Source organism: Malaclemys terrapin, chromosome 4 (genome assembly GCF_027887155.1).
Source record: "Malaclemys terrapin pileata isolate rMalTer1 chromosome 4, rMalTer1.hap1, whole genome shotgun sequence".
NCBI classification, from domain to species: domain Eukaryota; kingdom Metazoa; phylum Chordata; order Testudines; family Emydidae; genus Malaclemys; species Malaclemys terrapin.
Window position 1 is genome coordinate 25,774,781 of NC_071508.1, and position 22,431 is coordinate 25,797,211.

At 42.9% G+C, this 22,431-nt stretch overlaps 1 protein-coding gene across 1 annotated transcript; it reads left to right on the forward strand.

Moving 5' to 3' along the window:
* The first annotated feature begins 19 nt into the window (after positions 1–19).
* DRAM2 (DNA damage regulated autophagy modulator 2) lies at positions 20–21,185 on the forward strand. Its single transcript, XM_054028069.1, has 9 exons — positions 20–144; positions 3,865–3,999; positions 6,672–6,934; positions 9,461–9,528; positions 10,419–10,558; positions 14,626–14,788; positions 18,930–19,012; positions 20,013–20,105; positions 20,805–21,185. The coding sequence occupies exons 3-9, from the start codon at positions 6,804–6,806 to the stop codon at positions 20,910–20,912; spliced, it is 786 nt and encodes a 261-aa protein (XP_053884044.1). The 5' UTR covers positions 20–144; positions 3,865–3,999; positions 6,672–6,803; the 3' UTR covers positions 20,913–21,185.
* The last annotated feature ends 1,246 nt before the right edge of the window (positions 21,186–22,431 follow it).

A 22,431-nucleotide genomic window follows, 5' to 3' on the forward strand; every position in this document is an offset into this window, starting at 1 on the left:
GAGGTGGGTGTGGGAGCCCGGCTCGGGAGCGCGCGGGGCTGGGCGTGTGGCGCGCGCGGGCCCTGGGCTCACTCACCCTTGTCCCTGCCGTGCGCGCGCTGCCTGGTGCGGAGAGGCCATGGGGATGAGCCAGGAGAGCCCGAGGTAAGGCACCCGCGGAGGGGTCCGGGGCAGAGAGAGTGCGCGCGCTCCCCCCGGTCTGTCAGCCACCGAGCCGGGCAGGGAGACCAGAGGGCAAGTGTGAAAAATCCGAACGGGGGCGGGGGTAATAGGAGCCCATATAAGAAAAAGCCCCCAAATCGGGACATCTGGCCACCCTAGAGCCGGGTCTGAGTCCACTCTGCCCCGCTCACTCCCCTGCCCCCCTCTCCTATCCCCCTACACTGCCCTGATCCTACCCCCCCACTCACCCCCAACACTGATTCCCCTACTGCCTTGCCCCCCTCACCCCATCGCTCTGTACCTGTCATCTCACCGCCCCCTTCACCCCACCCCCCCACCCCACTAATTGCCCCCTTCACCCCACCCCCCACTGCCCTCCCTCTCTTGCCGGACATACAGCCTCCCTGGCCTGGCCATGCATCCTCCACTGACTCCTGCCCCACCTCCTCCTGTCTCTTCCCCTCACACCTCCCACTGCCATGTCTCCAGCCCCCCACCCCCTCTTACCACTGACCTGCAGTACTATCTCATCCCTACACCTCCCATTGTCCTGATCCAGCTCCCCACCCCCTCTTCCTGCCCTGTCCACTGACGCTTTTCATGCCTCCTGTTACCCTTCCCCACTGATTCCCTCCGTCCTGATGTTATCCAACCCCTTCCATCTCTCCTCACCCTTCCTGCTTACTTAACTGATGCTTTTTCCTTTGGGATCTCCTTTCTAAAGCTCCACCACTGCCCAGCCACCTTTTAAAATCTTCACTTCAGCCTGGCTCAGATAAGACTAACTGCCAGGGGGTTCTTTCTGTGCACCAATACTCTTACTTTGTGGTGTGTATTACTCCTTGTTTATCTGGGCTTTCCAACCCGCCTCCTCCTTTTTAGTCACCTTAGCTTTACCTTTAGCTTTTACCCTGAGACAATACAATATTTAGATGAACCCTTTTGACACATTTAATGACTCCTCCCTATCCGTTCTTTGGGCTTGTCTTGACAAAGTAATGTGCACCTGTGCGCCTGCTTGCTTCAACACAATGTCTCAGGGATGGAAATAATCTCAGATACAGTTCATTCTCTCATCTCCTATCCCTTCCTGAGAGGGTCACACTGTATCTTTCATTTAACTCCTGTATTCCTGGACATCATCCTTACCTCGGAATTTTCCTTCTTTCACAGCTGCTGTTGGGATTTCTGCTTACTCTGCAATACAGGCCATCTTAGCAACCATTTTAACTCTAACTCATCCATGCCTTGACAGCCTCTCATCTTTATTATTACAAAATCCCTTTTCCATAGCCTCATAAAGTCCTAGATCTCTCTACTTAATCATGTGCAGAATGTTCCTGCACACCGCACACATTCAAAGAAACAAAACCACATCATACCTATCCTCAAAGGAATTTTCAGGTTTTTAAGCTCTTCATTGACTTGCTCCAGCCTATTGATTTCCCCCCACCTCATCTCTGCCCCCTTCACTCCACAGTTTTACCCCTGCAGCTGTGGGAGTTCTCTCCTCTCCAGTTCTGTCTTTTTTTCAGATTTCATTTAAAAGCATCCTTACTAGCCCTTGCCTAGTCCTGATCATTTCTCTCTCCCTCTTGCATTATTTATCAAGTGTAATTATAGGTAATTAAGTGCTTTAATATTCTATCCAACAGAAGGCTAAAAAAAAAACTCCTTAAGAAAATGGATATAAAGAGCCAGAGATTGAGATAACTATTTAAAAATACTTAAATACATCAGGAAAAAAGACACCTACATTTGTGACTATCTAGACCAGTTGGCAAAGGAGGATTTTTATGATGTAGCAAGGGAGTTAAAGTATTTGTTTACATAATTCTTTACATAGAAGGCCATAGGACATCTTCATAGAGTAAATTGTTAATCATTTATACAATTCCATAAATGTACAGCACACTTTACAGATAAAGTGAAGACACACTCCTTTCTCTGCTTACACTGTGCAAGGCCTACCTATACACAGGCATCTGCCCACATAGCTCCAACTGCACAGTCCTTAATTAGACAATTTAAAAAAAAAAAAAAAAGGCAGGACACAGGGCAGCTGTCTGGGTGAGGGAGTATGAAGAGATTGGCTATGAGGAGAGTAGAAGAATTCTTAGAAGTGAGTTTTAAAGAGAAATTTGAAAGAGTTGAGAATGGGTGCTTGGTGGACAAAATATAGAAGGCTTTTCTAAGCACAAGAAGTTGCTAGTGTGAATTAATTTTGTACAAAAAATCCTGGCATTGGATGTTCACAAAAGCACAATTATATGGACTGTCACTTGTATTCTTTCATGTACATCCTTACTATTCTTCAGAAAGTCTGACCTTGTGCTACATCTTAATATTATAGTGACCTTATGTATAGATTAAATAAATACATTAGTCAAACTGATGTTGCACAGTTAAGCACTCAAAGGCAGGAAATTCCAAAGTTAAGGCTGTATGTTCAGTGCCTCTTTGTGAGCATTGCACTGTGATATAGTTGATTACATCATCGTGTTTCTCAAATACTACAATATGTCATATCTTTTCTATATCTTTAGCTAGATTTACATAATTTTGTATGTTTGTCATTTTTTGTATACTTCTACTAATTTAGTTGCCGTAATAGTCCAGTATATGATAACTAACTTTATGACAAATTCTCTGCTCGCTAAAGTTGGTAACTAAATTGAAGTACCTTACATTTAACAGGATTCTTTTCCTTTGGAGACAGTTACATTTCTGAACAAGAGTTCAGTATTGTATCTCACAAGCTATTTCTCAGACAGAGTTGTATAGTCTTATTTCTGCCTTATCTTTTATGTGGATGTGTACATTAGTATTTTTGGTATGCTCAAACTATCTTAATAAAGCTCAAATTTTACTTATGACTTTCTTTAATTTCTCATAAGAACATGTGTGTAGACTTTATGCTTATTTGCCACTGATTTGAAAGTTATCACTATATTTCTAACCAAGCAAGTACAACACTTAAACATGTTGAGTTGTGACTTTTAAGCCAAAGACTTTTTAAAGTAGTGGATCTTGGGTTCTTCTTATTTTTGGTATTTGAGTCTTTAAAGCTCTTGTTTTCAAGGTTTTTTCCACAAAGGCAGACAATTACTTTAATTTTAAAAAATGAAAGCTGAGATTCTAGTGTATTCACATGACTTTTGCGGGAGCAGCTTTAAGAAAATCCTCAATAAAATCAGAACAGTTGGCAGCATTGAATTACTGGTGAAATTCTATAGCTTGTGTGATGCAGGGGGTCAGACTAGATGATTAATGGCCCCTTCTGACCTTAAAATCTATAAGCCTAAAACACTTATCTGACATCTTGTTATATTAACACTTTTCTTTATGGGGTCTGCTAACACTTCCAATTAGGGCTGTCAAACGATTAAAAAAATTAATTGTGAGATTAAAAAAAAAACACAATCACAGTTTTAATCGCACTGTTAATAATAGAATATCATTTATTTAAATATTTTTGGATGTTTTCTACATTTTCAAATATATTGATTTCAATTACAAATCAGAATACAAGGTAAAGCTCACTTTATGTTATTTTTTAGTACAAATATTCGCACTGTAAAAAAGACAAAAGAAATAGTATTTTTCAGTTTACTACATACAAGTACTGTAGTGCAATCTCTTAATCATGAAAGTTGAACTTACAAATGTTGAATTGTTTTTACTGTTTTTGTTTTTTTATAGGTTTTTTAACCTAACCTAACTGTCCAGAGGACATGTTTCCATGCTGATGACAGGTTCTGCTCGATAATGATCCAAAGCGGTGCGGACTGACTCACGTTCATTTTCATCATCTGAGGCAGATGCCACCAACAGAAGGTTGATTTTCATTTTTGGTAGTTCAGGTTCTGTAATTTCTGGATTGGAGTGTTGCTCTTTTAAGACTTTCGACAGCAGTCCTATAATGGAAGTTCACAAAGTGCTAGTGTTATTTTATTAATAGCTTGAAAATGTTATATTAAGGGGCAGAAAGTTAGTACATGTGCACTTCAGATTCCCACCAAACCTTCATTCTGCCTCTGTATCCCCATCCACCTTCCATCTCCATGCTAGAGACTAACATGCATCGTAGCAAAATACATCTGCCTTTTTGTTGTATGATGTAACCCACACCCCTTCTTCAGGTTTTATCAAGTACAAAGTAGGTTTCTGTCACACATCAAGAGGGTTCCAGAGCCTGATTAATGGCAACCGACTATTATGCTTAGACTCTACACCCCATACTTGAAGGGGTCCCCAAATTTATCAGCAAGTGGTGGACAGAGGATTGGTGCTGGTGTAGCATGTAAGACCCAGACTGAGTGGGCAGAGGACCAAGAGTACTTAAATTAGTGACCAACCTCAGGGAAGCAGTTGAGGGAGGGATACCTGGCAGCCATGTGCTGTCAAGCTGGTCTCCACACAAATCCTACACCCCTCCGTGGGGAAAGGGCAGAATAAAGACACCACTGACGGACATGGGATACACTGGGGTTTCAGGGCAATATGCAAAGAGTGGGTAAGATGAAGATGTATGTCTGGCCTGTCTTATAGGGGTTGGATCAGTTCATAACAGAAGGGTAACCTGGATAGAATAAATTCTCCAACCCTCTGGGACATGGAGGAGGTTGTCAGCTCTGGACCATATCTTTTCTTCTCTTCATATCCTTCCTCTCCTATTCCTGCTCTGTTTCCTGCCTTTATGCTTGCCCTTTGGACTCTTCACCTGCCATCCCCATTCTCCTTCCTCCTACTACTCCACTGCCTGTCAGTCTATTATCTCTGTCAGAGTTCACAGCTGAGATAGGAGCAGATGCAGGCTGGAACCGGGGCGGGCTAGGTGGAAAACAGCCACAGGTACACGCTAGAGCAGGAGCAGCAGTAAGGGCAGTGTTCCCAGCCAAGCAGTGACATTGAGCAGACTAGAGAGGCTGCTTCCCAGGAGCCTATGTACCTGCCTTGGGATCACCTGGCGGGATCTCGCCTGTGGATTGGCTGAACCCTGTAGGTAACTGATGACTCATTACACTCAAGCAGGCTCAGAGGTAACTCAGGGATGAGACCTCACACTTTATCTCCCACTTCCTCACTCTGAGACCCATCTCTCCCTCTTTGACTTGGCTTCTGCTCTCTTCTTGGAATCTAGTTTCTCCTTCTCCCATTTCCGCATCCACTGGCTGAAGAGGAGGAGCCTTCTCTTCACTTTCAGATTCTCTCCTCCCATATCACCTGTTCCTTTCTATCTAGTCTCTCCCTCCCCCTCCATGGGATCCTCTACCACTCTGGCTCCCTCAGTCTCTCTTCCTGTACTTTGATGTCTGGCTCTCTATTCCTGTCACTGCAGCTGACCACCCTCATTCTGGTTAGTTTCAATGTTGTATTTTCTATCCAGCTCTGAACTAACTCCGCACTGCCTTATTCATCATCTGGCTCTGCTCTTTTCTGAGGGTTCTGTCTTTGACTCTCTCTCTCCTCATTGCTCACTTCTCCTTGTCTTCTTTGCTCTGTCCCTTGCTCTGTTTACAGTCTCCAATCTTTCATCTCTTTGGACCCTTACATTTACTAGGCTTAACCAGTTTCTGTGACCTTTGTTTCTCAAATGTAAGGCTGGCCTTGTGGTTAAAGCACAAGACCATGATTTTGTAGAACTGGGCTCTATTTTTAGCTTCCTGCTTGGAGCCGGTAGCAAACTATTTCTCCCCCCCCAGCAGCAAGGGAGGAATTACAATTCCTTCCCTGTGCTCTTGTGGGGGTGACACAGCTACACATTGTGCCTGTACATCTAGCTCTGTATGAAGGGTAATCTTGCTCTGAGGCTCGGATTTTCAAAACTGGATAGGTGTATAAACACAGCATGATCCACTTCACTAACTAGGTGTGTAAGTGGAACTTTCTCTGCAGCTGGATTAGGTGGTGGTTGTCTCTGGAGGTCCTGGATGGCAGCAGCCAGCTCTTGCCAAAATAAATCTATGCACATATTTAATTGACTTAAATTTGAGGTGGTACAGTGTCTTGAGAGCCTCAGATGGAAGCTGCTCGATAGGTGCAAGAGTTACTAATATTTCTGTGTTGTCAGGTCACTTTGTAAATATGCCCAGTTTGTTGTTAATAGCAGTTGTAGAACCTTCAATTTCCTTTCTTTGGTAAAACTGTCACTGAGGCATATCTGTACTCACTGCACTCACTATCCTCTCTGATCCCTGGGGCTTAACCTTGAAGAGGTTTTATGCACAAATAGAGTCGAAGAGAAAGAATCACAACACAGTGGCTCTCCTGACACAGCTGTGGAAGCAGACAAATGTTAAGGCAGTAAAATGACATCCGTGAGTTTCTTCTCCAGTTTTCTTCTGTGAGTTGCAGTATGAAAGTTTCCAAAAGAAATTTCTGCTTTTCACATTAAAGTTACTTCTGTGTTGAGAGAGCAGTGACTTCCTGAAAGCCTCCTGTTGTGCTTTCAATGACAGTGATACTAAATCCAATTTGTCTTCTCTTACTATGGCTGTTTATAACAGGAGGCGCATGGAGACTGCATGTTAACACAATTCACTCTTTGGCTTCAAGAAGAGAAAACCACTGAGACAAAACCAAAGATCTTTTGCATATTTGATTCTTCACACCATTTGGACTTGTGAAACAGTGCTGCAATGTGGTGGTTTCAGCAAGGCCTCTGTTTCTTGCCTTCGGCTTTGGTTGTTTGGTCAGCCGCTTCTTTCATATTTTCATATGTTACCGCAGTCCTTCTACGTCATATTGACCCTTTGGTGCCATACATCAGGTCAGTAAAACTCTAACTGTTGCACTGTTAACTATACCACAGTATTCATGCCAGAACTGGCCTTTCCTTTATATGCAAATGTTTCCCCTAAAATTTTAAAAATTGTAGTTTAAAATGTATAGTTTTGGGATTAGCAGTTCTAACATTAAACTAAGATGATATTTTTTTAAAAAACAAACATCAATACATGTCTTGTTAATTTAATTTAGTTTAATTTTTTGGACAAACACAAACATTTACATTTTAAGGTTTTCATGGCCTGTGTTAATGTCATTACGATATCATAGGGTGTTTTAGTGATCACTAGAGATGTTGGATAACTGGAGGCATAGAGCCATAGAATAAGTATCTGAATCCAGAGTTCTTGTTCTATGAGGCCAATTCTCAGCCTTTTCTGTACTTGGATTCATCCAGACACACCCTCCTTTCTAGCCGTATGGTAAGGGCAGGGTGGTTACATATGCAATCTTGAGATTGGAAACCTGTGTTCTATGACAATATGGCTTTTTCATTTGAAACCTGGACGTTTTCCTCTTTGGTTTTAACATGTTTTTTTAACTAAAATCAGTTGCTGATGCAGTGTTATAGACAGCCATGGGTAATTCTTAGTTCTGCTAACCAACCACAGTCACAGAATTTAACATCTCTCTGGAAGTACTAAGGGTCTGCATGTGCCTCTGCTGCTGTCCTCCTTCAGGTGGCTGGACCTACCATCATCTTCCCTCTCTAATTTCTCCTCCATTTGGTGGAAGGACTGGCAGCCTTCACAAATTGATCCATTGACTATTGAGCTGCTAGAGATGAGTTGTAACTGCCCTTTTCAAAAAAGGTATCATGCTTTGTGCAAATTACAAAAAAAAAAACTATCTTTCCAGCATGAAACCTAGGGAGAATTAGCTTTCCATGAATTCCAGAATGTATATTTATATCTAATCTCTCATATTCTTTAGTTTATTGCCCTTCTGTATCATGTGGTTTACTCTCACTTAGGCCAGGATTTCAGTGTTACCTTCTGATTCTGTTTTTTTGTTTGTTTGTTTTAAATCCTCACACACACAATTTTTAGCTGCTGTTAAGAGTATTAAAACGTTGTTAGTCACATAAGATGACATTCACCCCATGCGGAAAGCCAGCCCCAAGCCTATGTGCCACTTAATTCCTACTTTGGTCCTTAATTCCTAAACAGGTCCAAGGCCTCATGCTGGCCTTTGCACTGGGTCTTTACAAGTTAAATTAGCAGTAAGAACTTTTCACTAATTGTTTAATCTCTTTAAAACTCTCCTTTCTAACATTACTTCTTACTTATGTGGGTATGGCAGCTTCACCCTTAGAGTTTGCGAGACCAGCCTGCCTGGAGCCTTGATACCCAATCTTTGCCTTTGTTATGATTAGTGCTGCTGCCTTTTTGATCTCCTGATAGATTTACTCAGAGTTCCACCGTGGTGTAATGGAGATACAGAAATATCAGGCAAGATTTTCCAGAGATTTTGAGAGCCGAATTTGAGACACTTTAAAGGGGTCCTTTTTTCAGAAAGTGCTGAGCACCCACTTTAGAAAGTCAGGCCCCGTAAAAGTATTTCAAGTTGGGTACCCAAAAATTGAGGCTCCCAACCGATTAGTCACTTTTGAACATCTTGACCCTCATTTACAGGTGTAAAAATTTAACTCTGCAAGTCTGCCTTGTTTATAGTGAATCAGGCAGATGTTTGATTGTGTGCAGTGAATAACATATGGGACCACATGGTGAACAGTTAAAGATAAAAAATAATAAACAGCTCCCACATTCACAGTATACAGTCCAGCCTGCACATTAAATGATGCAAGTGTCCTTTGAAAATGCGTGATCATGTAATTAAAACCTGTATTGTAATCTATATGCAGGGGCGGCTCTATGTTTTTTGCCACCCCAAGCACAGCAGGCAAGCGGCTTTCAGCGGTGAGCCTGTGCACGGTCCGCTGGTCACACGGATTCGGCGGCATGCCTGCGGGAGGTCTGCCGGTGCCGTGCCTTCGGCGTCCTTGCCACCAAATTGCCGCCGAAGGCGTGGCACCGGCGGACCTTCCGCAGGCATGCCACCGAAAGCTGCCTGCCTGCCGCCCTCACAGCAACTGGCAGGCCGCACCCCGCTGGTGCCTGGAGCTGCCCCTGTCTATATGTCCTATTGGAACCTTAACTTTGGCCTTTCCAGACTTTAGAGTGCTTCATTTTACAGCCTTAACTGTCTTTTAACTTTTTATGGAGAATTAACATAAACAAACAGGATAGCTATGTTGGAATGTACATATTGTTCCTGTTCTAAAAACATTGTGCCCATAACAAAAAGGCAGTCATGTTGGCTTCTGCATCCCTAGAAACTAGCACAGTAAATTGCTTAAGTAGTGTACAACAAAATAGGTGAAACTGCTTTGAATGCTTCATGACCCTGTTTCTCCTTTCCTTCCCTCCTCTTATAAAGATGCATTTCTCTGGTGGAAATTTACAGTACATGATGGAGAACCATGTTTTATATACTGTTTTTCTTACAGTGACACAGGGACAATACCTCCTGAAAGATGCTTATTTGGGATTATGTTAAATATTTCCACTTTCTTAGGTAAGTAGATAAAATGACCTCTAGCACATTGTAAACACTTCTGGAATACAAATTATTAAACAGGAACACTAAGTTACTTAGTTTCATTATTACTAAATTACCCATAATTCCCAGACAAAAGCTACATTAAGAGAGTGAGGCTGAGAGTACAGATCAGTTATTTAGGGTGAAATGCATTATAGGATTGTTGTAATTATCCCCAAACCAAGCATTTATTAGTGCAGGAAACTCATAGTTAAGGTTAAGCTTAAAAGAAATCAAGACAACTTAAGGTATGAAAATGCACATTTAGGACAAGTCAGTAACCTTAACTGTGCCCAGTAGTGACATCATCGGGGAAGTGGAATCTCATGTGTCTTTAAAAATCAGTTTAATCTTATCTGGGATCATAAACACTACATGCCTTGATCAGAAGGTAATTGCATTTCTGTCACTTCACTTTATTTCCTGACTTGAGTTCCTCACTTTGCTCTCTTAGGACTTGTCTTCACTAGGGGCTAAATTGGCGCTGCTGCGATTGATGCAGCAGCTGTGATTTACTGGGTCTGGTGAAGACAGGATAAGTTGATGGCAGAGTGCTCTCCTGTTGACTTCAGTACTCCACCTCCTCGAGAGGCAGAAGCTGTGTCGACAGGAGAGTGTCTCCCATCAACATAGCGCAGTGTAGACACCGCTGTAAGTCGATCTAAGCTACGTCGACTTAAGTTACATGACTTACGTAACTTAATTCGCGTAACTTAGATTGACTTCGGTCATTAGTGTAGACCAGACCTTAATGTAGTTTTTGCCTTTTAAATAACAATGACCTCTGTCTCTTATCACCTTACAGTTGACAAGAATAGTCTCCTTGTTTACTCAAGCCTCACTGCATTTGGATTGTTTGTTCACAGGTATTGCTACTGTGTATGTTCGCTATAAACAAGTTTATGCTCTGAGTCCAGGAGAACCCAAGATCGCCAGATTAAATAAGGCTGGCTTTACGCTTGGAATAATAAGCTGCTTTGGACTTTGCATTATTGCCAACTTCCAGGTTTGTGTTCTGTCTGCAGTTTTCTGGATGTTATACTGGAAGGACAATTCAGTATTTTGGACCAGATTTCAGAGGTGCTGAGCCCCCACTGACTTAAGTTATAGCTGGGGGTGCTCACCACCTCTGAAAAGCAGGTCCTTTGTGTGTTTTCTTTCAAAACAGACAGACATTTTTGGAAGAATTACAAGCACTAGTAACCTCTGTCCTTCTCCTGTCTCTCAAATGTCTATTTTTCTCTACAATATTATCTTCCTTTTCAGAGTTTTCCCTCTCTCAAATTGATAACCTTTTAAATATTCACACCACAAGCAAGAAACGCCATATGCAGGGCTTCCAGGTGTCACCCATCTGATGGCAACATGCATGCATTTGGTAGCCATGTCATGCATATCCACATCTCAGTTGGAGTCTCATCCATCCAGCTGATCTGCCAAAAGGATGCTGGCATTTAATCTGTAGTTATGCAGCCTTTTGGCTGCTGGGGAGCCTGCTGAACAAGGATCCAGGTGCCTCCTTCCCCTGTTGGATTAGGGCCAGAAGTGAGAAGCCAGGAAGTGGCTAGAGCATGTGCTGGGAGCAGAAACACAAGGTGAGGAGCTTGATACTGGCCTCAGGCTCCAGCCTACTCTCTTCCCCCAAATCCAGTTGTACCACATGCTCTATAGCACATAGCCCCTGCCCACTGGGAGCCCCAGCACCCACGGTCCCCAGCTGCCCTCAGGAGCTTTAACACTTCCTATCCTTCCACGGGCCCAGCACTTCTTGACCTCCCAGCAGGCACCCATCTAGCTACTCCTCCCTCCCTGTGGCCACTCACCTACTCTGGCTAGAGATGTCAAGTTTTATTCAGCTCCATGTCCTAACCCCACCAATGATCAAGGGATGGTTTGTTTGACTAGGCCTAAATTTAGGGTTATATGCAAGTTAATTAATTAAATACTATACATAAAATGACACATGGTACAAACCAGAACTTGGCAGCTATGCTTATTAGCATATTTGACTCTCAATGCTAACAAGGAGGATCCCACAGAAAAAAGGAGCCAAAAAAGAAATTATATTCCACTAATTATGGAGGATAAATCAAGGGGGGGCAGAAAGTGGAGTAAGATCGAAGGGTGAGCAAAAGGGTTCCGGAGGAGGACACCAAGCAGAGAACCCCAGATAGTGGTCGATGCAGAAACCGTTAAGGGTGTCAGTGGCTGCTGCCTCGTAGAACTCCGCCCAGATGGGTGCATGTGAGAGGCCAAAGGCTTGTCTGCAAGGAGTAATTGACACGCATAGCTATAGCAGAGTAATTGAATAATTATTGTGCTATAGCTATCCAGCTCAATTTTCCCATACAGACAAGCCCAAAGAAAATTTCTCTGCTTCTGCCGAGTCTTGAGCTCTACATTGGCAATATAGAAAAACATATTTGACCACTGGATGGCAGTATAGCAGCACGCAATTTAAATTCTGATTTCTACAGAGTCAGGTCAGCCTTGGGAATTTATTGGCATTTGATTAAATACGTGGCCAGATTTTGTAAGGGGCTGGATGATTTCATTACCATTAATCTCATCTGTAGTTACGTAGCTAAAATAAGGGGAAGCCAGTCTCATGTTTTAGGATATAAGATGATTTGTGGGGGGAGGAGGAATCTATCATGCACAGTCAGCCATGTGCATTTTTTTCCTTCCTTCCTTCTGAGCATCAGGAACTGGTCACTGACCAAAGACAAAAAACTTGTCTGAGTGCACCAACAGTCTGATTTTCTATGGAAAATCCTGTGTTTCTTTGATAATAGTAGAGTGTTTTACAATTTGTTACTGTTAAATTTTGAAATATGTATTCCACTTAAAGTGTGATTCTATTCTACTTTTAAAATAAGTAAAAATGACCCTTTCTTATTCAAAGGACCAACTGCTGGTTTTAATGCGAAGCTTTTATTGTTCTTAACCCCTGTTAGAACTGAAGAGTGAACATACCTATGAGGGAGTAAGGGGAAATTTATTTCTCCTACATAAAAATTGTTTACTAAATTCCAGTCAGCGCAATGCTGTTGCATTCAGTGGGGTTGCACTGGTGTCACTGAGGACCTGCTTTGACCTGAAGAACCTTTATTACTGGTGGTGATGTACAAGAGACTCCAGCTTGTTTGAGTTTGCAGAACTGGCAGTTAGGAAAGACATACACCGAGCCAATTTTATCTAAAGTAATTAAGACACAAACACAGAACCCCATGATTCCATTTTTACAGAGTCACTTTTCAGAGTAGAACCACTAGGTTTTAGCCTGTATTGTGTGATCCTGTTGTGTTCATAAACTTAGATTTTACTCAGGGGAGAAAGTAACTTAAGGGACTTACTGGTACACTGGGCTGGAGTCCTGAGCAGGGCGGGGCCTCAGGAAGAAGGAGCAGGGCCTTGAAATCCCCGGGTCCTTGAAATCGCCACTGCTACCCCAGGGCTCCGGATGTGATTTAAAGGGCCAGGGGCTCTGGCTGCTGCCGGGCCGCCCAGGGCCCTTTTAAATTGCTGGCCTGGGGAAGCTGCCCCCTGCTGGTACGGTTGGCTGTGTACCGGCTCTTGCCGATATGCCATACCAGACCGTACTGACTTACTTTCACCTCTGATTTTAGGATAGAAGGGGTTAATAGGCCATCTGATCCCTGCCCTCACCTGCATAATTGCAGGGCTTCCTTTATCCAGTTTCAGTGTTGCATCCCAGTTTTCTTTGAATACATCTTGTGATAAGACCTTGATGGTTTCTTGTCATTAAACTACAGGCTTCCTTGGACAAATAGCATGCAGCCAAGTTTGCAAGAGTGGTTACTGACTACAGGCGACTCAACAGTTCTGTGTCCAGCTTGATACACTTTGTGCATCATGTACAAAAGTGCTGAGCACCTGCAGTTCCTAGTGACTTGAAATGGAGCTGCAAGTGCTGAGCAGCTCAAAGTCAGGCCCAGAGCGTCTCAAGTTGGGAACCCAAAAATCAGTGGCCTTTTTGAAAATGTCGGCTTTGAACTCTGTGCCTTGGCTTACTCATCTGTAAAATGGAAATATGAATACTTACCACAAAGGTCACGAAGGATCAGTTTTCATAAAAATATTTTGATCCTCAGATGGAAGACTCTGTATATGTGCAGGTTACTGGTACTATTCTCATGGTGATATTATTCCATTGTCCGATGGGCCTATTCTCATTTTACTTGCCTCAAACCCTCCTCAATAATTCCTCCACTTTCTTTTTGTTAGTACTGTTCAGTTTTTTTACAGACCAGTCTCATTAAGGCTGTATTTCACACAGCCATCCTAGGAGTCAGATTGTCATCTTTTCATTATTAGATGAGAATCTGTGACTTGACATTGAATTTTGTGTGTCTGAATGATGGGAAGTGATGACAGACGAACTAGTTTAATTGAGAACACTGAATGTTGCCAAGTCAAATAATGTGCTGTTTAGGAGGTTTATGCTTAGCGACAACAGTATTATAAGAAGTATGTGGCCAATGAAAGCTCAGTAAAAGCTTTTATTCTGCCATGGTGATGACCCCCCACATACACCCCGATAACTGAAAACAAGGATTGTTTTAAAAAATAAAAGAAAAGAAGTTCATGCTATTTTGCTCAAGTCCGTTCACTGTTAACATAGCCCTAATTATTGCAACTAACTAAAAGCCCTGCTGTTCTGGCCAGTTTACTAAAATCTCTGCTCTTGAGTAAAGTATCACAGGAACTTTAATAACCGCAAGTGGCCAAGACCTTAGTTTTATGTTTCATCTGAAAGACTAGCCCTCCGGCAGCCAATTGCTCCATGACAACATGTCCTGACAGAGAGTTGGCAGCTGCTGAATTGCTACTAACCATATGTGGATTTCCTTTGAAGGTCTCCCATCCAAGTACTGACCCTGCCCCAGCACTGCTTAACTTGAGAGATGTGAGGAGATCCCAGTTAGAGGTGGTGGCAGCTGCAGGCAAAGCTTTTATAAAGTGGAGCTATCAGCACTGCAATAAGCTAAATTGTGTTCTGTATATTTTATGTTCATATTATATTTTATTTATATCTGTCTTTCCACCTAGAAATATACTCTGTTTTATATGCACGTAGTTGGAGCCTGTCTAACGTTTGGAATAGGAGCCATTTACATACTGGTTCAGACCATTCTTTCCTACACGATGCAGCCAAAACTTTTTTGGATCCGAGTGATTGTGTTACTCTGGTGCGGATCAAGCATAGCAAGCAGTATCCTTTGTTGTGAAATACAAGTAACACTAGTAGTATAAGCTAGATCATAAAATAGAGTAAGTTTGTGAAAAATGTGCAAAAAAATGTGTAGGGTCTCTTCTAAATAATTGTCAGTGCTAAATAACGTGTGACCATAGAATACATACTAGTCTATAGACGTACAATCTACATTGTGCTTTCTACTTCTGTAGTCTCATGGGTTTTGTCTAACATCAGAAAGAAAAGTTAATCCTGCGAATCTGTCACACTAGTTCAAGGCAGGCAGAAGGGATGGTTCACCACTTACTGAGGTTGCAAAGTAGATTCTTCATTCTAAGAGAGTTGAAGATGGCAAAGAAATGTGGTATCAAAGCACTAAGGCCTGAGAAGGGGAAGTGCATGAAAGAGACCAGTGTTTTTAGTGGGAGAGCATCAGTAGTTAAATAAAAATAAGCAAACCCTGCATAAACCATGCTTTTGTCATCTTGCATTTAGAGTATGGGAGTGTGCTCTAGGTTAGGATACATCTTAAATCCATTTCAAAATGTAAAACTAGTACAGAATGCACAAGATCACAGGACTAAAAACAGGAACTGATCACAGAACTAAAAATTAGCAGAAGCTTAGGTACAAGTAATCACGACTTGATCACTTGTTATGGGCAAATATAGAATACTGGTTTGGACTCTATATACATTTGGTGTTTTAAAAAGGGCTAGTTTCACAAAGCTGAAAATAAGTATGAGCCAAACCAGTTGACAAAGGATTTGAACCAAAAATAATGGATAATTGGGAACTATTTAAGAACATTTTACTAGATACCTAAAGAGCCACGCTAAAGAAAAGGCCACACTAGTTTAAAAAACAACAACCCCAAAACCACCAGCCAATCTAGTATATATGGGAAGTGAAAGTAATTATTTCAAATAAAACTCACCCACCCACAAAATGGAAGAAAGGGCAAGTTGACAGCTTCTGAATTATATTAATAATATGAATTGTGGGAAATTGGTAAGGGAAGCAAAAGGAGTAATCCTATGGCCAGCAGTGTTAAACATCTTATTATCCTTAAGTGTAGGATTCCTTTTGTTCCTAACAATGGTATTGGTCCATTACTAGCTGGACATGGTTGACCTGTCAAAAAGAAACTGAAAAGGTAAAAGTGTTCAATAAATATTTCTGTTCTGTATTTGGGAAAAAGCCAGATGATATAAATATATCATATGGTGATGAGCAACAGAGGGTCCTGTGGCACCTTTAAGACTAACAGAAGTATTGGGAGCATAAGCTTTCGTGGGTAAGAACCTCACTTCTTCAGATGCAAGTAAGACTTACTTGCATCTGAAGAAGTGAGGTTCTTACCCACGAAAGCTTATGCTCCCAATACTTCTGTTAGTCTTAAAGGTGCCACAGGACCCTCTGTTGCTTTTTACAGATTCAGACTAACACGGCTACCCCTCTGATATGGTGATGAAATACTCTCCATTCCAATTGTGATTAAAGAGGATGTTAGAGAGCAGCTACTAAAGATAGACATGTTAAAAATTAGCTGGTGTGGTTAACTTGCACTCAAGAGTTTTAAAGGAGCTGAAGTTGTTGTAATGTACTTTGACTTGACAGGGTAGTGCACTACATTTTGATAAGAAACTACAAGAGTACAAAATCAACATGGCTCACATTAAACAGATTAAAAACTGGTAGGTCTCAAAATTTAATTATAAATGGGGAATCATCATTGAGCAGGTGTGTATCAACTGGTGTCCTCCAGGGATTAGTTCAGAGCCCTACATTATTTAATATTTTTAGTTAATGACTTGGAAGAAAACAAAATTGATAAAGTTTGCAGATGAAGATTGGGGAGAGTGGTAAATAATGAAGAGGACAGGTCATGGATATAGAGCTGTCTGGACTGCTTTGTAAACTGATTGCAAGCAGACAGCTTGTGTTAACAGAACTCCATAGAAAGTCATACATCTAGAACACAGAAGATGGGCCATACAGCATAGGGGCATCTGTCATGGGAAGCATTGACTAAAAGACACCTGGGCAATCAGCTGAACATGAGTTCTGGGTGCAGTGTTGTAGCCAAAAAGGCTCATGAGATCTTTGGATGTATAAAAGAGAATATTGAGTAGGGAGGTTTTACTACCTCTGTAAATGGCTTTGTTGCAAGCACTACTGCAATACTAACGAGGAGTCCTTGTGGCACCTTAGAGACTAACAAATTTATTTGGGCATAAGCTTTCGTGGGCTAAAATCCACTTCATCAGGTGCATGGAGTGGAAAATACAGTAGAAAGGTATAAATACACAGCGTATGAAAAGCTGGGAGTTGCCTTACCAAGTGGGGGGTCAGTGCTAATGAGTCAATTCAATTAAGGTGGAAGTGGGCTATTCTCAACAGTTGACAAGAAGGAGTGAATACCAAGGGAGGAAAAAATCACTTTTGTAGTGCAATACTGTGTCCAGGGTTGGTGTCCACAGTTCAAGAAGGATGTTGATTAATTGGAGAGGATTCAGAAGAGAGCCACGAAAAAGATGAAAGTATTGGAAACAATGCTTTAGCTTAACAAAAGGATGATGACTTGATTATAGTTTAAATAATTGCATGGGGAAGAACAAACTGATAAGAGGGCTCTTCAGTCTAGGGGTATGTCTACACTACCTGCCAGCTGGTAGTGATCGATCTATCGGGGATAGATTTATCACGTCTAGTGTAGATGCGATAAAAATCGATCCCCGATCGCTCTGCCGTCAACTCCGGAACTCCACCGCTGCGAGAGGCAGAAGCGGAGTCAACGGGCGAGTGGCAGTGGTCGACTTGCCGCCGTCCTCACGGCCAGGTAAATCGACCTAAGATACGCCGACTTCAGCTACGCTATTCGTATAGCTGAAGTTGTGTATCTTAGGTCGACACCCCCCCAATTGTAGGCCTAGCCTAGGAGACAAAGATATAACAAGATCCAGTGGCTGCAAATTGAAGCGGGACAAATTCAGACTAGAAGTAAGAAACAAGTTAACAACAAGGGCGTTAGCCATTGGACCAACTTCCTAAGGATTGTGCTGGATTCTCCATCACTGGAAGTTTTTCAATCAAGATGTGATGTTTTTCTGAAAGATCCGTGCTAGTTCAAACAGGAATCAGTTCAAGATAGTCCTGTAGTCTGTGTTATACATGAAGTCAAACTTAATCACAGTTGTCCTTTCTGGTCTTAGAATCCATGAATCTGCCCCTTTCCACTTGTGCCATGCGGTCATCCAAACATCAGCCATGTGATTCCCCACCACCACAACTTCCACTGATTCACTGTTCCCCCTCCATTAATTATTTTTTTAAGGACTGAAGGAATTAATTGACTAAGAATCTCAGTTATCGGTGGGGAGATCAGACCCATCTCCAGAGGCAGCACAGACCCGGAGCTTCCTGCAGCCAGGGAAGGTACCTGGAGGTGCATCTGATCTCTGCCCAAGAGCAGCCGTGCAGGGGAAGAGCAAGTCCTGTCCCTCCCCAGCCCGGTCAGGAGTCAGACTTGGGGCTTCTTCCCCCACAGCTCCCACCGGGGCTCAGGGTGCCCACTTTTCCCAGGGGCCCCTGGGCATGGGCCCATGCATTAATCTGCCACTGGCCTGGACTAGCCGCTAGGAGCCCATGGCTGAGGCATTCCCAGCAGGATAGGGGAGATCACACTTGCCTCCACCTCCTGGAGCCTCCTCCAGCTGCCGTAAGCTCCACGGCTGCTGCCTTCAGAGCCCAGCTCTGAAGGCAGCACAGAAGTGAGGATGGCAATCCCGGGACTCCCTTCAACAGCTTTGTAACTGCCCCATGACCCCCTTTTGAGTCAGGACCCCCACAGTTACACCACCATGAAATTTCAGATGTAAACATCTGAAAACGTGAAATTGACTAAGCCAGAATTGACCATGAATTTGGTAGGGCCCTAGTTATGGGGTAAGAAATTATGCTTTTGTTGCAAAGAGTAGCTTTCAGTTTCACCTCAAGGTTACTGTTCATTATTGTAAATGCATTTCAGAGCCCAGACGCCCATCCCATTTATGCAGATACCTGGCCACAGGGTGAAACTTAGTCTAGACTTTAACTTGAACATTCTTTCCAAATTTGCCATTTAGCATCTCGCATCTTCCTTACCTTGTTTCTTTAGTGTTTGTTTCTTCAGTTCTTTTGTACAGTGGCCTGTATGGAACTGACCTAGTACAGAAGCTGCACTGGAACCCACAGGAGAAAGTAAGTCGGATTTTGAGAGCAGGGAGGAAAAGGTAGGACAGTTCCATAAAGGAAGTTGTGTGCATTTAGCATTGGAAAAAGTGTTCCAGGTATGAAGGCTAATGCAGACTTTGTAACTCAGGGATCGGCAACCTTTGGCACACAGCTTGCCAGGGTAATCACCCTGGCGGGCTGGGCCGGTTCATTTATCTGCCGCGTCCACAGGTTCGGCGGGAAGCGGTGGCCAGCATATCCCTCGGCCTGTGCCACTTCCCGCAGCCTCCTTTGGCCTGAGACAGCAAACCGCGGCCAGTGGGAGCTGCAGTCGGCCGAACCTGCGGACACGGCAGGTAAACAAACCGGCCCGCCAGGTACAGGTTTAATGACTAGCAGCCACTATGCTGTACATGACCTGCCTTGTCTTGGCTGACAATTCTGATCATAACTTTGTGGTGAGCAAACAAGACTCTTCAGTCACATTTTAACATGGTAGCATTTTGCGTTGAAGATGAAGCCTGCGTGTTCATTGCTGTTTGGTGGGTTACTGAAGTGGGTATGAGAGATTAATAGGAAGAATGGAGAGAGAGGAAGAGAGCAGGAGATGAAAGGAGGAAGAAGAGAGGAAAGCGGGCAAGTTAAAGGTACATGTGATGTAGCTGTACTTTGTTAGTTGACCTTTAGAGGCCATTATGTAGTAAAGCAACACTCTAGCCCCCAATATACATTAGAAACAATGTGTACAAGGTACATGACTTCCAAAAAACAGAAAGTTAGAAGTGGTCAGCCATCTGCACATGACGTCTCTGCACCCTTCTGGGGAAAGAATACGTCACCCTTTCCCTCCCAGACACCAGGTAAATTCAGCTTACTTCATTCTCTGATGAAAGAGTTAGATAGAGGTAATGGGAAAATCCTGACAGATCTAGGAGAACATCCTTTGAAATGCCAAAATATAAGCCTTCTGCCACTGGAGACTGAAAAAACAGCCTCATTACATAGATCTATTTTCTCTTCAATACAGGGCTACATAGTTCACATCATCAGCACAATCTCAGAATGGTCTCTGGCTTTCTCCTTCCTCAGCTTTTTCCTCACCTACATCCGTGATTTTCAGGTAAAGTGAAGTTTGTGTCCAATGCTTTATAGCCTGAGACTCATGAAATAAACTTATCATTCATCAAATATCAGAGCTGGTAAACTCAGCCCCACCAGCCTAGTTACAACACTACACCTTTCTTTTGGTTGTTTTGAGATTCTACCCTGAAAGAGCAGCAAGGTCCCATCTTACTCACTAGATTTTCTTTGTGCTGTGTCCCTAAGGTATATCTACTGAGGGATCAGAATTAGCTTTCACTACTTTCATATCCTACAAGTGCTGCAGAGCTATCATAGCTCAGAGAATAACATGGGAAATAGCACAGGAGAGGAATGTTTCAGAAAATTCTTGGTAACTGAAAACGGAATTAGAATGAAAACTGTTTTGCCACCCTATCTCAAGCAACCTCTATCTGCACCTGCAGTCACCCATACATCAGACGATTATCTCCTTCCTGAGCTGTGAAGATTTTCCCACCCTGAACAGTCGTGAGAGAAGTTTGGACAATGCCATATTATTTCCTCATGGGTATCTCAGGGCTATCTGAGTTATTAATATTTTGCTTTCTTAGCAGGCAAGTAGTTTTTGGAGTGATATGCATTTCAGAGTGCTTGGCCTTGTTTGTAGAAGCTACTCTGGGGAAAGAACAGAGTAAATAGTGGAGCTTTGCTACATTATGTTATTTTTTCTTTCCTATCTCATTGTTTTCTGTTACAGAAAATTTCCTTGCGTGCGGATGTCAGTTTAAGTGGACACAGCGTTTGCAATACACCCAATAGCTTTGTGGCTGATGAACACACGCTGTTGATTGGAGGACGTTTATAACTAAGTGGGAGAGAAAACACTTTCTCAGCTTTTATATCTCAGGAATTTAAAAAGTAGCAATAATACTAACAATTTATATAAGCGTTTGTGTCAAAAATTCCATCCAGTTAAAGAGGAGACTAAATTCAATCACTTTGACACATAAAGGGCTTTGCTATTAACCCACATAGCAATGCAAAGGTGATTAATAATCAGTATTGTCAATAACCTGTAATACATTTCTGCACTTATACATTTTATAGAATGAAGAATAAAATGGACATTGGAAAGTTGTGAGTGGCTCTGCTGATTTGGTCCATGCTTTCTATACACACAGCAAGGCGTTGGACAAGATTCCAAGCTGTTTCCACTCAGGGCCTGATACAAGTCCCATGAAAGTCAGTTACAATGACTGGGAAGATGTATTTAATGAGGATTAGCTACATAGATTGGCATAGGTGGGGAGGAGTTATACCTTATACAGGTCCTAGCCTTGATAATTTTGACAAGGGGCAGAATTGAAGGTTGTACAGCCTTAATTCTGGCATTTCCTACCTTTTGAGAGCTTGATTTTGCAACCTTAATATTCTTACATAGTTTTGTAGGTAGTTTCCCAGGTTTTAAAAAAGCAAACTGGGGGCAGGGGGGGGAACCACAGTCCACCATATTGACACCAATATGGCTCATTAGCAGGCTTGGAACCTTTAGATCAACTGCACAGACCTCTGCAGAGCTAATGAAGTGAAGTAGAAGAATAGCAGGTTGTCCTCTGTGGACTGCACTAGAGGGGGATGAGACAGTTAGCCACTAGTCTCAGGTATTTGCTGACTGGAGGAATGATGGGACGGAGGAGTCTTGGATTCCATTTCAGGCTCTGGAGGGGAGTATCTGCTCTACTGAGCAGAGAACATTTTGCCAGTTCCTCCAAGCTTGATCCCTCTGTCTTGTCCCCTCCAACCTGTCTGTTCCCCACAACTGGCTCTTCATCGCCATTCGCTTTGCCTACCCAGCCCCAGTCGCCTCACCCAACAAGTCCCAGTCTCCCTCCAGCTCAATCCTCTACTCCAACTCTCAGTTTCTCTCCTCTTCTTTCACCCCCGGCTTACCAAGGTTTTGTCCTAATCTACTCTTTTTCTCCCCCAGTCAGCTCCTATTCCCATGCGCTCAAATCTTCCACCTTTCCTCTTCCATGCTGGCTGAAGGCAGGCATTGGGTCATTCAAATCACAGAAGAGACAGCAGATGGAAGTGCCATTGCGTTGATAGTAGGGCCTTGCTTCATTCAGCAAAGAACAGAAGCAAGGTCATCAGCCCCTACAACATTAACTGAAATGAAACAACTGCCATTTCTCTCCAGCTACCAGACACCCCAGGATTGCCCCAGGAGTGTGGTGGGAGAGGTGGGGTTATCCAGGGCTGAAAAATGCAAGTTGTGCTCCTCTCTTCCCTCATGCCCACTTCCACCTGCACCCTGAGGATGAGCAGTGCATGTGACCTCTCCAGCTGGGCACTGCTCATGTCAGTGTCCCCACTGCCTTGTA